The sequence below is a fragment of the Ambystoma mexicanum genome, chromosome 6q (assembly GCF_040938575.1).
Source record: "Ambystoma mexicanum isolate Mex_15411 chromosome 6q, UKY_AmexF1_1, whole genome shotgun sequence".
Taxonomy (NCBI): Eukaryota; Metazoa; Chordata; class Amphibia; order Caudata; family Ambystomatidae; genus Ambystoma; species Ambystoma mexicanum.
Genome location: NC_090937.1, coordinates 1405627833 through 1405644743, shown reverse-complemented (window position 1 = coordinate 1405644743; position 16911 = coordinate 1405627833). Strand labels below are relative to the sequence as shown.

The 16911-nt window shown below is 46.5% G+C and overlaps 1 protein-coding gene across 1 annotated transcript in view; it reads right to left on the bottom strand.

Annotated features, from left to right (window-relative positions):
• Positions 1-16911, bottom strand: part of NOP14 (NOP14 nucleolar protein) — a 423446-nt gene that overhangs the window by 279473 nt on the left and 127062 nt on the right. Inside the window, exons 4-5 of the mRNA XM_069632061.1 lie at positions 13706-13848; positions 6736-6873 (exon numbers count right to left, since the gene is read on the bottom strand). Coding sequence (XP_069488162.1) covers positions 6736-6873; positions 13706-13848 — 281 coding nt within the window. The remainder of the gene's footprint in view (positions 1-6735; positions 6874-13705; positions 13849-16911) is intronic.

Sequence of the window (16911 nt, the reverse complement as noted above, 5' to 3'; positions counted from 1 at the left end):
GGTCAGAAAGCCCTTTTAGGCTTGCAGTTTGTTTAGATGGAGTAGTCCCTTTAAACACTTTTTCTTAGTTTTCAGACTTTACTTTTGTGGACATAGATTTTTATAGATTTCTCCCTGACAGCTGCAACATTTGGTGTGCTGCCCACAGTAGCCCATATGGATAGGTGGTTCCCAGAGTATCCCATTATATACTAGAGTGAATAGTCCCGCTCAAAGTGTGTTGGGGATTAGACAGTCAGTTGCTCCCCGAAAAGGAGTACAGTGACTACCACTGCTTCTTAGAAGTCCTCCACCACAGACATTTTGTTAGTCTTTCTTTGTGTGTTTTGGGCCATGGGTAATGGACAAAAAGGCTGTTCCGTCTATGTGGGCTCCTCCCAGATCTTACAAAGGCATCCTTGGAAGACTGCTTTCTGGTTTGTACTGCGCGAGGGACCCAGAGCAATTCTACAGATTCTTAACTGGAAGCTTTCCAGGAAGCTACTGGAGAGAGGAGTTGTCCCTGAGGATCCATAAGGCCGTTGGACTGGTGACTCGATTACCCCTGAAGGGAATACTCTGCCTCTCTGTACTGGAATTGTGCTTCAGGCTCTTGCTTGGCTTCAATCCAGCAGGATCTACTGGAACATGTGAGTCTGCAGCCTTCTGATACGCTGCTGAAGCTTCCTGGACCCAACATACTTACTAAACCAGAGTTTGGAGTGGCTGCTGCCTGGCATGAACCAGGCTCAAACCTATACAACAACTGTTCCACTTCAAGCAAATCCTCCTCCCTCTTGTTCTGCAGCCCTTTATTCTACCAAGAGAATCCCTGTGACTTACTCTAATATATCACCACAATTCTTCATTGTTGTTGCTCCAAAAGTCATGTCCAGCTCTTTGTGGGTCACCTTGAGATGGGTCATGCAAGGTTGACACCGATTCTTGTTAGGGAGAATTCTCAAAAATGTGCTAATTCCCTTAACACTAGAGATCCCCAGCAATTTTGCTGGATTTTGCGGACTTGATTTTTTTACCTGGAGAGAGTGTGACCCTTTTTCTCCACTCTCTCATGTGTTTTGAAATGGGTGTTACTCTTGTGATTGCTTTGCTTATGGAGTTTTAGACAACTTCATAGGCATCATCTTTTCATGTGTGTGTGTCACACAGCACACTCAGTGCAGTGGCACAAGGAAACCTTTCCAGGCTTTCCCCCAGGTTTAACCACCTACTCTGGGATAAACTACTGTTTTCCAGAGTAAGTAAAGTGAAATTCCTAGACTAAGCACACCCTATTTTACAATAGAGTGCTGGAGGGGTTACTTAGTATCCCCTGTGTCTAGATACTCATGTAGCAGTCAAATGCTACCCTTTCCTCTTGAAACGGCTGGTGGCAGTGGTTTTACAATAAACTACCATGATTTGAAATACCATGATTTTTCCCGTTAAATCGCAGGAGCCATGTTTTTCAAGATAGCATCTGAGCCCCCTCTGTAAAAACAGGTCCCAGTCTTTTTTCGCTGTTTCTTTGTGGATAGGTCCTTCTAGAGTTTCCTTTGTTCATTCGCCTTAGGCGGGCTTCAGGACTGAAGACCGCCTCTGGCGCCCGAGTGTCTGGGGTGGGCAGGAAGTGAGGGACGTGCCCGAAACTCCCTGTGCTTAGTCTCCTAAGAGACCCAAATGCACTCTGGCACGATTGGCTAGCTGACTGTCCGGCAAGGACAGCCATCCTGCTGGGTGAGTGGCAGCTAGGCTGGAATGAATGGGAGGAAACTGGATAAACGGCTAGTCTCTCGGCTTGGAAGGCAGAGTCGACCACTGGAACAAAAGAACCGAAGACGAGCTTGAAGAGGACGGCTGCTGCAACTCCTGGACCGTTGGTTTGCCCGGTGAAGCCCTGCTGCAGGTACGAATCGCTAAGTTCATCTCGACAGAAGCCCTGCAAGGAATTCTCCTCCCTTTCAGTTGGTGGGACCAATCAACTCGACACTAAGCCACCTGGATACGATTCTCGGAGCTGGTCGTATTTTCCTCAGAGTGCTTCAGGAAACCGAATAACCAGGGAGAGGGACACCAGTTTGTGTGCTTGACTACAGCTACCGGAATTGAAGATTTGCCAGTTTTTTGACCAGTCCCAGTGTAATGCAGGAGTCCCCCGATGTCCTCCCTCTTGTCCCCACGACTGAGGTCCAGGAACAGCGAGATCTGCAGGAACAGAGGTCACCATCTGCATCTTTTTCTACATTTGTAAAGGTACTGTAAAAACCAGAGTATTTACCTCTCGCTGTGAAATTGCTTGAAACTTTCTCAACTCGCAGGCCTAATCAGCTTGTGACCCAACATATGATTCTTCTTGCTACAACTATTCCTAAGAACTGTTGCAGAGACTTTTCCGTTTATCTACCAGAACTGCTTCATCCTAGCCAAAACTTTAGCCCATTGACTTTGGCCTAGCCTATTGAATTGAATCCACTCCTCTGGTGAACTCTAAACATCTGTACTGCCTAAGAAAGACCAGTAATCTTTCTATGTTCTGATAACCTATGCCTTTTTGCTCCTCCTTCAAAGTATTCTGAATGCCTCAGAAACTTAGAGTGTACAGTACTGAAGTATATTTGTGTGTGATATTGCCTCCTTATGAATGTTTTATAACTGACAGTAAAATAATTGAATAAGTATTTAAGAAAGAAACCTTGAGTGTAAAGAGTTTATTTGAACACCTGTGATTGTAGACCTCTGTGTAACATAACTCACATTCCCTCTTGAGATAAGCCTGGCTGCTCAGCTCCACTACCAAAACCTGTGTAGTACAGACTTATACCAAAGGTTGGTTTTGTTTACACCTGTAGTTCTAGTTGTGTGTAGAGGTCCCAAAGGGTACTGCATGCAAACTTTGCTTAACAATGCTTTTGTCCCAAACATCTCAAGGTCTCTGCATGCAGACCAGACAACAGGAACCAACACCGCAAACAAAGAAAATCAGAGGTCCAAACTGACCTCAGAACCTAAGGTTCCCGTTCTTCTTTGGCTGCTTTATATGGACTTTTCAAGCATGGGGTCCTCTGGCTTCAGATCCATCACTGGTCCCATCCTCTTGTGGCTTTGCCTGAAGTCCTGCTTCTAGTCGTACCAGACTGTCACTAACTGCAACAGGCTCTCTGCACCACCTCTACAACCTTCCTTCTCCAGGACTCTGGCTGTAAAACATACAACCTACATTTGCTCGGGTGAGGACCACTAGGATCCCAATACCGAAGGCTGCCTCACCTGCAGCTCCTGACACTTGCAGGTAATACTTACTGAGCTTTTCATTAAAACCTCTTATGCAACTTTACTCCTCTGCTGTCAACAGAATCCCAATCAGAGCTTTTTTGGGGACGAGGGATGCCCTTTTTCCACTCACCTGCTTCACTCACTGCTCCGTAAATATCGCTTCCATTGCAGCAAAAATGCCTGCCTTCATTTTATATCTGCATATTTACACTGCAGTACAAATACCATTCAGTGGAGTGCTACTGGGGCACGGTCTTACTTTTGTTGTTTTAACATAAGTTACTTTCATGGAGAGTATTGAACATGCTGGTGGATGAGAATAGTTTACTTTTTTCTCGGTGCACATCTATACACTTATTTTTTATAACGAGAACGTCTTTTGGAGTAACATACTCAAAATGGCCGTTACTCCTGCTACCAGACGCGTTCTTTGAGCCATCTTATTTGTTGGTCATCTGCCTTACTCTTTAGGTCATAAAAATCATCAGGGAATGCACTTCACGGTAGTCCAGCCCTGGGCTACCGGACAGTTTTATGTGAATGAACTTGCTGCCAATGGGCCTTGGACCTGTCAGATCTCACTTCACAATTGAGCAAGGGTATGTTCGGTTTTTAGGAAAAATATGAGGTTTCAGGCTGTCCCAGATAGGACCGCATCTACCAGTTTGAATATCTGCAGATCTCTTCGATTGGTAGGCTGATGCATGCCCCCAACCCTAATTCCAGCTAGAAGGAGAAGATATAAAGCCATTTGAGATGGTCGACAACTAGATACAAGAGTCTTAGGCCGAAGGATCAGTAAAAACTTGCCCAAGGACTGCCGACGCAACTAGCATTGGCAAATCCTGGAGAGTAACCATTTTGAAGCCCCGCCCTGCATCCATCCCTCTTCTAATGTCTGAGTCATGGATAGGTGTGCATTTGAGTAGAACTTGACAGCACTGATGCATGGGCACTTTCCAGCCTCCTCACTGGAATCTTTCCTGGCATCCTCACAGCTATGCAGGGAACTGGTCAACCTCTCACCAAGAGGCAGGTGTTGCTGAAACTGCACTGTTCCATGGGGACTACCAGCCATGCCCTCTGTCCAATGTCTGTTCCAGTCTGCTGTTCCTTAATACTAATTTGCATTTATATAGCGCTACGAACCCTCAGGCATCTGAGCGCTGCTTATTATTACCCACGGTATGTGGTGCTCATTTATCGCCCTCGGAAGGATGAAAGGTGGAGTTTGGCCATGCCAGGATTCAAACCTGCGTCCGCAGGCTCTGCACAGATGCCAAGGCGGGCATGTTACTCACTGTGCTATCTGACCGGCTAAAGGTTCTGTGTTGCTGGAACCAAAACAAAAGGTTCTCTAAAAATGGCAAGGATGGACTTATACAATACAATTATTGTGGGTTAGAGTACACTAGACATTTTTATGGTTTATGAACTTACTCCTAACCCTTTCGCGCCCACATTAAGTATCTTACATAGTATATGTCAATAGATTACTGTGTTAAATAGTAAAGTGATAGGTAACCCATTTTGGGGTCATCAAACTCTGGATCTACATATGTTCGTTAGTGGTTTTTAGTTACCAGTAAGTGTGAGGAACGCAAGACTTGCTTCAGTTTAATAAATAGCATACTTTTGTGCATACCTATGTGGGCCTCTGATCCTTACTAGGCTTTGCTTAGATTAGGTTTTCCTCACACCAAGCCTACCACCTCACAAGTTGAAGACTGACTGCCCCACCAATCTACCTTTGGGAGTTTGATTAAAGACTAGCAATTCAACTTGTTGCACCTTTAAGTTGGATTCCAAAAACCTCTCCCCATATTAGGTTCAGAAACCCCTCTTAAAGCCTACAAATGATTCTCCCTGGGAAAAGACTTCACAAACAAGAACTAAAAGGCTTTGTTAACATGTCAACTGAACTGTGTACATGTTTAGACCTGCATTTACATATGTAGGAGCATTGTCTGGACGTTTGTCACTTACCTGTGAAAGTTCTGGTTTGCCTTTGTAAATGGATTACAACACTTAAATCTCTAATACACTGTTCCTACCCCAAACGTATGTGCTGATTTTAATGGTGTTTATGTCTCTTCTAGACAGTGTGTACATACTGTTCCTATATTTTGAAGTACCTACCTCTCTGTAGAGATTTCTCAACAACTGACAAATATGAATGGAATACTTTACAGTAAATATACTGTAAGCATTTACCTTTGTGTGCATTTGAGTCTAGGTGTACTTTAGTTGCACTCCCCTCCTAGAAGTGAAGGCAGACTGCTCAGAAGAACTCCCACTGTAAGAGTCAGGTCCAATTTAGTAAAAGAACTGCCCTTATCAGAGGGCTTACAGAAAACCTAACAATACAGATGTAGGACGTCAGCATTTAAAAACAGTTTTTATACAACATTATTGTTGTATAAAAATGTATTAAATGCGCTGACATGATTGCACAAACCTGGTATTGTGAGAGTCCCTGAAAATTAAATCTGGCCAGTTGGCCCATGTGTTAGAACCCACTGGTTGGCACATACACTCATTCTTGGCACTACAGAGGAAACTGTTTCAGGGTTATAGTGCCAAGCGCGTTCACTAAGGCATATAGCGCACTGCTCGCTCTGCCGGTCTCAAGGATATGGGTCCAGCTCACTCGGAACCTACAGATCTAACATCCTGCTTGCTCTTGCAGCCAGTCCAGATGATCACACCCTTTGGTCGGGTTGTCGCTTCTGGGCATGATACAGACTTTAATGTCGCTGAACCACCAGTCCTCTTCATCATCTTCCTCAGCTCTTTCAGGCCTTTCAGCTGCGTTCCATCTCCCAACTCCCCCAGGCATATCAGGTGATGCACCATGCCAAAGTTTATAATCTGGTTCAAGTGAACTCGTCTCTGCCTGCCCCCTCGGTATGCATCATTCTGCCCGCTTTGTAATCTGCAGCCATTACTCCAGTTTGGGATAGCCTTTTCATAGGTCTCCACGGGGTAATGTTCTTCTAACAAAGCTCGATATTGGTTATGCCTACTTACCTACTTGTTCAGCACCTCTGGTTGGTGTACAAGTGACGATGAATATCACTTGCTAGCTAGAAGAGTCTTGCAAAGATTCAAATGGCTTGCCTTAGGGATCATGTGAAAGTCCCATCTTTTGATTGAAGTTCCTTATAGGGCTCTGGTGGCTCCAGTGCTCTGTCGTCCTTCTACCCAATGTTGCTCTGCATCAATCCATGTCAGCATGCGGACACCCAGCAGGGAAGACCAGTTTGTTGCTCCGGTTACACGTGCTGCACAAACATGTTTTCAGGAACTTAGAGCTCTGCAGCAGTTGTCTCTGATCACACAAACATACTTTAAACTATGGCAGTGGGTGTTTCCATTAGAAATGAGACCTCTGTGCAACTGGGCACAGACTGTCACACTTGACAACATGATAAAGTAAAAAGACTACAAACATTAATAGTATAAAAAATACACAACCATTACCTTTGGCTTCTCCTCTACTTCAATCTTCCGCTCAGATTTTGGAACTTTGTGCCCTAGAAGTCCTTGGATGGCTTTCCAGTCATTGTCAAGCTTCTCGGTCATCTCAATGGTGTTCTCCTTTTGTGTCTGTCTCTCCCGCTAACAAAATAATGAAAATCAAACGGTTATGTGGACACCCAAAAACTCATGATGGATGCTTTTATTAGTGTGTTTCTGCCATCCCATCACTTAAGACAGAACAGTTCCGCCAACAACCAAATTGCACACTACACAGAACAGTCCCACAACAAACAGGATTGGCTGATTATTTCACGTCCAATTTGATCATTGGAGAATTGGTCGCAAATGTATGCATTTTGCTGTATATATATGGGATACATTACTCACCGTAATCGTATTTCTGATGCTTGTATCTGCTTAGATTCACATGCTGTCCATAGGCCGACATCTAGTGGAAGCTGCGGAGTATTACAGTTTGTTTTTCGAAACTCGAAAATGGGCGTCGACACAGGCGTGCCAGTAATACTATCCCTAGTGTGACGTCCACTGTACCCAAGATCCCTCACGCGTCTAGGATCCTCAGATTGTATTTTTTCTGACATGAGGAAGCATGAGGAGTAGCGTGAGTACAGATAATCCAAGCAGATAGACAGAAAGGTAAGACTACAAGCAATCATGCGCCTTCTCTCGGAGGGGAGGAAGGGTGGGTCGCATGTGAATCTAAGCAGATACAAGCATCAGAAATACGATTACGGTGAGTAATGTATCCCTTCTGAGGCTTGTGGAATCTGCTTAGATCACATGCTGTGCATAGATTAGCGAGCAGTACCAGAAGAAGGAGGTGGGATGTGAGAAGGGTCATGAGCAAACAGGTGTCTTAGAACCGCTTGTCCCACTTGTGTATCTGTCTTGGAATGAGTGTCAATGCAGTAATGCTGAGTAAAAGTGTGAATAGAGCTCCAAGTATCTGCTTTGCAAATGGTGTCGAGGGGAACATTTGCAATGAAAGCCAGAGTGGCCCCAATGCCTCTTGTAGAATGGGCCCTTGGCGTAAAAGGCAGAGTTTTTTCAGAAAGAGAGTAACACAGCTGTATACAGTTGATAATCCACTTCGAGATCGCGCCTTTAGAGACGCGATCCCCCTCTCTGCCTGTAGCTACGGAGACAAACAGTTGATCTGTTTTCCTTAGCGGTCTGGTTTTATTTACATAGTAGAGGACCGCCCTACGCACATCAAGGGTGTGTAGTTTCACCTCAGCTGAGCTTTGCGGGTTCTGGAAGAAAGCCGGAAGCTCGATGGACTGGTTTACATGGAACTTGGATATAAATTTAGGTGAAAACCTAGGGTGTGTGCGTAAAACCAGTTTGTCTTTGTGGATAGTAAAGAAAGGATCCTGCACTGACAGAGCCTGAATTTCACTGACCCTTCTTATAGAGGTAATGGCTACTAAGAAGGCCGTTTTATAAGTCAGGTGTTTGAGACTACTTTTATGCATGGGTTCGAAAGGGGGGCCCATGAGCTTAGCTAGCACCACATTGAGGTCCCATCCTGGGGGTGGGTTCGAAATAGGAGGGTGAAGTCTCTTTACTCCTTCCATGAAGGCTTTAACTACTGGTACTTTCCACCACGATACTTTGTTATGGGATGTGGTGTAAGCCGAGAGGGCTGCCAGGTGTACCTTCAGAGAGTTAAAAACCAAACCTGCGTCCAGCAGGTGGAGCATGTATGTTACAACGTTGGAAGGAGTGCAATCAACTGGGTTGATTTGTTTATTCTGGCACCAAATAACGAATCTCTTCCACTTGTCAAAGTAACAGTGCCTTGTGTTTGGTTTCCTGGATTCTTTTAGGATGTCCATACACCTCTGTGGTAAATTGAGATGCCCAAACTCTATGACCTCAGGAGCCATGCTGCCAGGTTCATTGAGTTGGGTTCCTGGTGCACTGTTTGACCTTGTTGCTGGGACAGTAGGTTGTACCAGGCTGGGAGTTTGATGGGCTCGCACACCGCCATCCTGCGTAGGTGTGGAAACCATGGTTGTCTCGCCCACATGGGAGCAACTAGGATGAGCGTCATCGATTCCTTGTTCATCTTGTACACCACCTTCCTGATGAGGAGTTGGTGGAAAAGCGTACGCAAACATCCCTGACCAGTTCATCCACAGGGCGTTCCCTTGGGAGTCTGGCTGGGGGAACCTGGATGCAAATCCTGGGCATTGTTTGTTTTCGCTTGTGGCGAATAGGTCTATAGTGGGGAAACCCCACTGAGAGAAGAGATCTTCTACGATAGCTCTGTGAAGGACCCATTCGTGTTCTTTTGGGAGGGAGTCTCTGCTTAGGGCATCCGCTAGGGAATTGAGCTCCCCTGGAACATGTTGTGATGACAGGAAGATGTTCCGTCTGAGTGCCCATATCCAGATTTTCTGGGCAAGCTTGGACAGATTTGGCGAACGAGTCCCTCCTTGTTTGTTCAGATAGAACATGGCTGTCGTGCTGTCCGTCCGGATCTGCACCGACAAGTTTAGCAGATGGGGCTCGAACGCCCGAAGCGCTCGGAATACTGCCAGAAGCTCTAGCAGGTTGATGTGGTTCTTGGCTACTGAGTGAGACCAGAGACCCTGAGCTGTGTGGTGGAGATGGTGAGCTCCCCACCCAGTCAGGCATGCATCTGTAGTCACCACTGCCTGTACTTCGGGATCGTAAAAGGGTTTTCCCCTTGCGAGATTCTCTCTTGTCCACCAGTGTAAGCTCTGTACGAGTGTTGGCGAAACGACCACTAGATCGTCCCACTGACCACTTGCCTGAGACCACTGTTTCGCCAACCATTCCTGCATGGGACGCATGCGCAGACGCACGTGGGGGACCAGGTAAATGCAGGACGCCATCATGCCCAGTAACCACATAGCTTTGCGTACCGTTATTTGTTGACCTGACTGATAATGTGGAATTTGCAGTAGTATACTCCAAATTCTCTCTTCCGAAGGGAAGGTCAACCCTTTCTGAGTATCTAGGATTGCTCCTAGGAACTGTTTTGAGGTGCTTGGCACCAGACTCGACTTCTTCTCGTTGATAGAGAAGCCTAATTCGTGGAGGAGGTCGATAGTCCTCTGAATGTTTGACCTGCAAATTCCTGGGGTTTCCCCAGTTATGAGCCAGTCGTCCAGATAAGGGTACACTGGGATTGCCTCCCTGCGTAGGTGTGCAGCTGCCACCGCCAGTACCTTGGTGAATACCCTTGGTGCTGAAGCTATCCCGAAGGGCAGTACCTTGAATTGGTAGTGGCGACTGTCCACCTTGAAGCGCAAGTATTTTCTGTGCGCTGGGAGCATAGAAATATGAAAATAAGCATCTTTCATATCCAAGGTTGCCATGTAATCCCCCTTTTTTAGGAGGGGGATTACCTCTTGTAGCGTGGTCATACGGAATTTTTGGGGCTTGACATACTTGTTGGCAGGCCGTAAGTCCAATACTGGGCGCATTGTCAAATCTTTCTTTGGCACAAGGCAGTAAGTTGAATAGATACCCTTGTTTACCTGGTGTCCTGGGACGAGTTCTATCGCGTCCTTTTCTAGCAGAATGGCGATCTCCTCGAGAAGGATCTTCTGATGTTCTAAGGAGTGTATTCTTTGTCGTGGAGGGTGGTTCCGGGGACGCTGCAGTAATTCTATACAATATCCTGCGGACACTGTTGACAGCACCCATCTGTCTGAGGTGATCCCTTCCCAAGCCTGGGTGAAGTTGGAAATGCGTCCCCCTACTGGGGTTGCGTGAGAAGGGACCCTGAACTGAGCGTCACTGCTTTGGTGGAGGCGTGCCACCTCCCTTGTTGGGGCTGCCTCTGCCTCTTCCACGACCTCTCTTGTTACCCCTGCCGTAATTTTGGGTAGACTGCTGGTTGTTGTTCCATTGTGTACCCTGTCCTTGGGCATAGTTGCCTCTGTGAATTTTGGCCGCGTGGGCGACGAAAATTACTGTTCCCCCTCTGGTTAGGGGGTTTGTTGGTAAGCTGGGCAAGGGATTTGAGAGTCTCGTATTCGTCCTTGGCATTCTTAAGTGCGTCTTCGACCGCTTTCCCAAACAATAGATCGGGTTTCACCGGCTTGTCTATTAATGAAGCCTGGGTTTCTGTTTTGAACCCCGACTGCCGTAACCACGCATGTCTCTTGATAACAGTACCTTCTGCTATCAATCTTCCTGCGTTGTCCGCGGCGTCGAAAGTTGCTTTTAATATGCAACCAGACACGGCTCTCCCTTCTGCCGAGATCCGAGCCAACTGGCCCTTTAACGGTTCAGGAGCAGAGGCTATGAGCGCCGCGACCTCTTCCCATTGATGGCAGTTGTAACTTGCCAACAGGGTGGTGGAGTTTGCAATCCTTGCTTGGTAGGCAGACGTTGAGGCTACCTTCCTGCCAAACCCGTACAGTTTTTTGCTCTCCTTGTCGGGAGGAGCTTCTGACGACGATAAGGGTGTCCCAGCCCTCTTCCGAGTGTTGGTAACCACTAGGGAGTCTGGTTTAAGATGTCCTCTTATATAAAGAGGGTCAGACTGGGCTGCCCGAAAAAGTTTTTCGACTCTGGGGTTGACGGCTCTGGTGAGGTTAGGATTCACCAGGGATGGATCTATTCTACGTTGGATGGATTTAAGGATAGGGATGGTCTGAGCGACCGGCCTCCTCTCTCCCACCAACTCTTCTGCGAAGTCCCTTTCCTCCTGTACACCGTGGGTGTCGATGTGAAAATGTTCTGCTGCGCGAGCGAGAACTTTATTAAGGAGGGGCTGGTTATCAACTGGCGAGTCGGTAACTGGGGCTTCGCTCTCTACCGGGGAATCTACTCTGTAAATTTCCTGCTCATCTTCTACCTCCTCCAGGTCCTCATCATCCGCATAGTAATCAGTCCCGGTTTGTTCCTCCATAATTTCAAACTCCTGGTCCCCTTCAGGGAAAGGCTGTCCTTGGTATCTGGGGTGTGGAGTAGAGTATGGAGTAGAGTAAGGCTGCACCTCGAAGGGTTCAGGTCTTTCGAACCGGGCCTTTTTACTTAGGGGGATAGGATCAGAGGAGCCTGAGGGTGTGGCCCCTTGAGGGTCATACGAAAGGAAATGTTCAGGGTTTTTGTCATAAAAATCAGCTAAGGAAGACATCCTTGACATGACCCTGTCTATGTCTTCACTGGACCATTCTTTGGAACAGGGTATGACTTTAGTAGGCAACTTAGAGGACTTATCAAGGGTACCCTTGCTGGATGTTGAAGTCCCAGTAGATTTGTGTTTGTCTGTCTGCTTAGGGTGGAAGGATGGTCTTACAGGAGTGGAAGGCTGTGCTTTCCGCTGTTTCCCCCCCTCCCCGTGCGTGGAAAAATGTTTTCCCTGCCCCTTGGAGGCCCCAGAGACTTTCGACGCCTGGCGTCGAGGATCGGGAGAGGTATCTGTGTGTTTCGAGCGTGGGGCCTCGCTGGTGTTAACTGCGGCCTCGGTCTCCTGGAGCGCAGCCTGGGGGTGGAAGTCCTCTTCGTCTTCCGACGATCGAACTTCCGTTAATCTAGGGAGCGAGGCACTCTTGGCAAGAGTGGATGATTGCCTTGCGTCATGAGGCGATCTCGATCGAGAGCGCCCAGAGGACACTGAGTCGGACCGTTCTATCTGTGCCTCTTTCCGAGAAGTCGACGTCGTCGAGGTTCGGTTGGACTTAGTGTGCTTAGTGTGTGTAGGGTGTGTAGCGCTTGCGTCGCCGGGGGTCTTCCCCATAGCCGCCCTGCCGGACAACCTTCCGAGGTCAGGGACCTGCGCTCGGCAGTCTTTCGACGCCGTAATGCCCTCGCCGTCCGAAAGTACGGCGTCGCTGCCATCGCTGAAGGCGCCCTCCGCTGCCATGGCCGCCTGCCTGGCGTGGTGGGCCCAACGCTTTGTCGAACAGTCCTTAAGTGTCTTAGGCTTAAACCTACTACACGCTCTGCAGTTCGCTTCGGGGTGGTCCCTCGGCAAGCAGAGATTGCACGTGGCGTGCCTGTCGACCCAAGGGTATTTGCGGTTGCACTTGGGGCAGAATTGGAAAGGGGTACCCTCCATACGCACCTTGAGGCAGCGGGCTGGTAAGTGTAGGAAATATATAAGGTGTACCTATATACCAAGAGTGAAGAGTATGTACCACCCCCCCACTCTCCCTACTTGCAGGGCCGAGGCCAGCGGCCTACTAGGCCCGGGCCGAGGCCAGTGGCCTTCCGAGGCCCAGATCCGTCGTGCAGCAGCCGACGGTCTATGTCTTCTCCAGCCGTCGTCGAGTGTCGACGTTGGGGTGGGGAAGGATGTCAAATAATTTTAAACTTCAATAATTAGCAAAAGTATGGCTAAGGCCAGGGGACTCCGCAAGATGCTTCCGACCAGTATGGCGGAAAAAAACAATCTGAGGATCCTAGACGCGTGAGGGATCTTGGGTACAGTGGACGTCACACTAGGGATAGTATTACTGGCACGCCTGTGTCGACGCCCATTTTCGAAAAACAAACTGTAATACTCCGCAGCTTCCACTAGATGTCGGCCTATGCACAGCATGTGATCTAAGCAGATTCCACAAGCCTCAGAGATATATATATATATATATATTTTGCGGGTGGTTATAGGGGCATCATTAATGTAAAAGGGTTAAGTGGTCTATGGGGATGATGACCCCTTGCAGTAACCATTACACAAAAATTACACAAACAATGAAAGAAACTTGGAGGTAGGAGCCCTGGTAACACATTTGAAGCATTTATAGATATTGACAATCCATTGGCATTGCATGTTACAGATGACTAAGGTTCCAGGTTCTGAATAAAAGCATCCACGTTTCAATCTCTGTACCCAGTAAAATGTGCCCTTTTCCTGCACTAACACATATATGAAAGTTATCGGACTGAGCGTGTACTCTCGTTCTAGTTTTCCTTAATATTCTACTGCTTTTCAATAAGTCTTTATCATGGTGACATTAACCTTATCTAGTTTGGATTTTGCAATCAGCTCTTCAATTAACTCTTTGCGCGATTTTGGCTTTTCTGACTCTTCTTTGTCATCCGAAGGATCCTTTTTGCGTAGAAGTCCACCGCCTCCACCAAAATGAGCAGCAGTGAGTTCAGCTGAGAACAAAAAATAGCAATAGTCCAGTCAATAAACAATACATATTCCGTTCAGTGAGTTAGATCTATCCCAATTCCCGTGGAAGACCACTGCACGTCAAAGCCATCTTGCTCTTTGGCACAAAACTAGTAGAGCAATAAAGGCTAGATATTAAAATCGCAGGAACTTTTTTCTACAATACATAGAAGTACACATTTTCACAACACACACAAATTTGTTTTGAAAAGTATTCCCTGCTGCATTAGTCATTTGTTCACCATACCCCCACATCACTTTCAAGAATTCCAGATCGGGTACCGCTTTCATCAATTGGACTTAGTTATATCTAGTAGTGCAGTATTTCCAGATGTTAAATCTACTTCTAAAAAACTGGGTCAGCGTGAAGGGGTAAGGGTGAAGATGCATTTTCAACCATTGTCGAAAACCTTCATCGTTGGTAGATAAATGCAACAGTCATTTACGTTCGTATTCACGGTTTACTTGGTAGAGCACTCTCCATGGGTTGGACAAAGTGGACTAATAAGACTTTGTCTAAAAGCACATACAAGGTTACAATAAGTCTATCCTGGTTGGGTGACAGAGCCCGCAACTTCTATCCATGCTGCAGATTATGGGGGTCCAGTTACCTGCAAGACCTAGTTGCAAGAAATCTGAGGGAGTTGGCCAGGCCACAGGATTCCAAGAGGTCCGGACCAGGATGGGGAAGGCAAGGGACTACAAACAAAAGGTGAAAAAGGCTTCGTCTCCATGCACAGATTAGGTGTATACCAGCTATACTTTCACGCCTTGTAAGCAGATGAAGGCTCCAACAAAAAGAAAAAAAGTGAGTAAAAATAATACCAACAAAATAAAATAGGAAACAATGGAAACACAGGTACCTCTGCCCGTTCACCCACACAACTCCATGCATTTGTCTGCATCACTGGTAGCTACAGAGCAATGCAGTGGCAAGGAACATTAATATTACTTCCTGATCAGAAGAGATCTTTAAGCTAAAAATGCATTGTTTAATTAATTTGAATGACTTTCTAGGTGTAAAATAGTATGCATTACAAAGAGATCCATTTTATATGTAAATTATGTTTCCACTTGGGTAAAGCCAAGCCCCATTTGGAATGGGACTATGCAGCCTCAAAAATCATTTTAAAACAAGGAGTAAAATATGTCCACTTCAAATATCACATCTGAAGCCCTGACTGGCTCATACAAGCATATTAGCCGTAATAAAGAATGTAACCCACCATCCCACATCCTGGAGAGTGTCGAGCACTAGTAAAAGGTGGTCTAGTCTAACTGCTACTTCAGAAAGCAACCGGATATCTGACCAAAGATTAGGCTGAACATATGGACCAGGAACTCCAGTAAAGGGCCAGTACTGTGGCAGACAAAGTCCCCTATCCATGATCAAAACGGAAGTACAGGATTCAAAATTGCTGGAAGCTATTTGGCTCCTGCATTTTACCCTTGGAGATAACCTGTTAGCTTAAAATCAACTGTTAGCATGAGTTACTTATGGCTCCCCAAGCCAACTGGTGCCTTACAAACATGTATATTTGACTTTAACTTTGCGTGCTTTAGAATGTAAATTATCAGGACACATTTAAATATAATACATCATACATAAACAGGAAAAAGGTTCAAGTGTGCATCTGTGTGTTCAAGTGTTACATTTATATTTACAGAGAACACCAATGGGAGCTGGCAGAACGGCTCCATGACATTTATATGTCACACTCGCACCAGTGTAAATAATGGAGTAATAAAGATATTAAAACCAAACTGGTAGATGTGGGTTCCTGCCCAGAAGCTCCGGGAGATGAATACTGAGGTCTTTAACAGCAGACTTGCTTAGATACTACCGCTCAGCAATCAGCTACCTGGAGACTGGCAAACCGTCCTTGAGAGCCGCACACTGCAGGGTCTCTACACTGCACGTGCCAGCCCCCCCTCATTCTCGGTTGCACTACACACACTGTTCAACACACACTGACGCGGCACATCACATCCACCCATCTAACGTGGCAGCAGGACTCGGGTCTGGCCATAAGTGTCGGGCTCTGTATTCATTGGATGGTGTCACTGTTGTGGCCAGTAAGTTTGCATTGCACAACTTGGCCCCTTGAAAGTTTTAATAACGTAAGTGACAGGACCCAGATTGAGCCTCACCCGGACCTCTCCTCATAGACCTCCTTTGTAATACAGTACTCGCCACGGAATAGATGGCAAGGGTCGGGCCCAGGCACTAAACCTAAGCGCAACCTGCATAGCTGTGGACAAATGGCTCAATTGCGTGGCTGGCTCCCAGGAAACTGCAGCATCGCTGCACCTACATTAAGTGGAATCCTGGAGGAATGGAATACCATGTGTTGTAGTCTCACCACGCAGTGCTGAGTGCCGCTGCAGCAAACCCTTATGAACACCCGCCCAGACAATAAGTTGGACCTCAGCACGATTACAGCTCTCGATAGCTTCCATAGAGATTCAGCTAGCTTTACAGTAACACAAATGTGTTTCACCAACCTTATACAACATATCACTAAACCCCTCTTCGATGATCTGGACCTTCTAGGTATCACCTACACTAACTATGCAGATGATACACAGATTCTCCTCCCACTTTCTGGGGATCACAGCAAGGATATGGAGTTGGTGAATAGGGTGTATCTCATTATTCAGGCATGGATGGCCTCCCACGACCTCTGCCTGAACGATAAGACCGAATTGATCATCCTGGGTACGCAGGCCAACATCAACAAGTTAGATAAGGACTACTCAATGTTCAATATAGATGGCAACAGCATTAAGTTTTCGAGAGAAGTGAAAACACTAGGTTTCTATCTTGATTCTACTATGTCCTTCACCAAACAAGTCAACTCCTTTGCTTCCACCACAGCATATAGCTGCAAATTAATAAGAGCAGGTAAACCCTTCTTATCCAACGATAGCTGCATGATCCTAGCGAGAGCCTTGATATTATCCCGACTTGATTACTGTAATGTATAGTGGTGCAAACAAAACTATCACCAAAAAGCTACAAATTTTACAAAATAATTCCTTAAGAG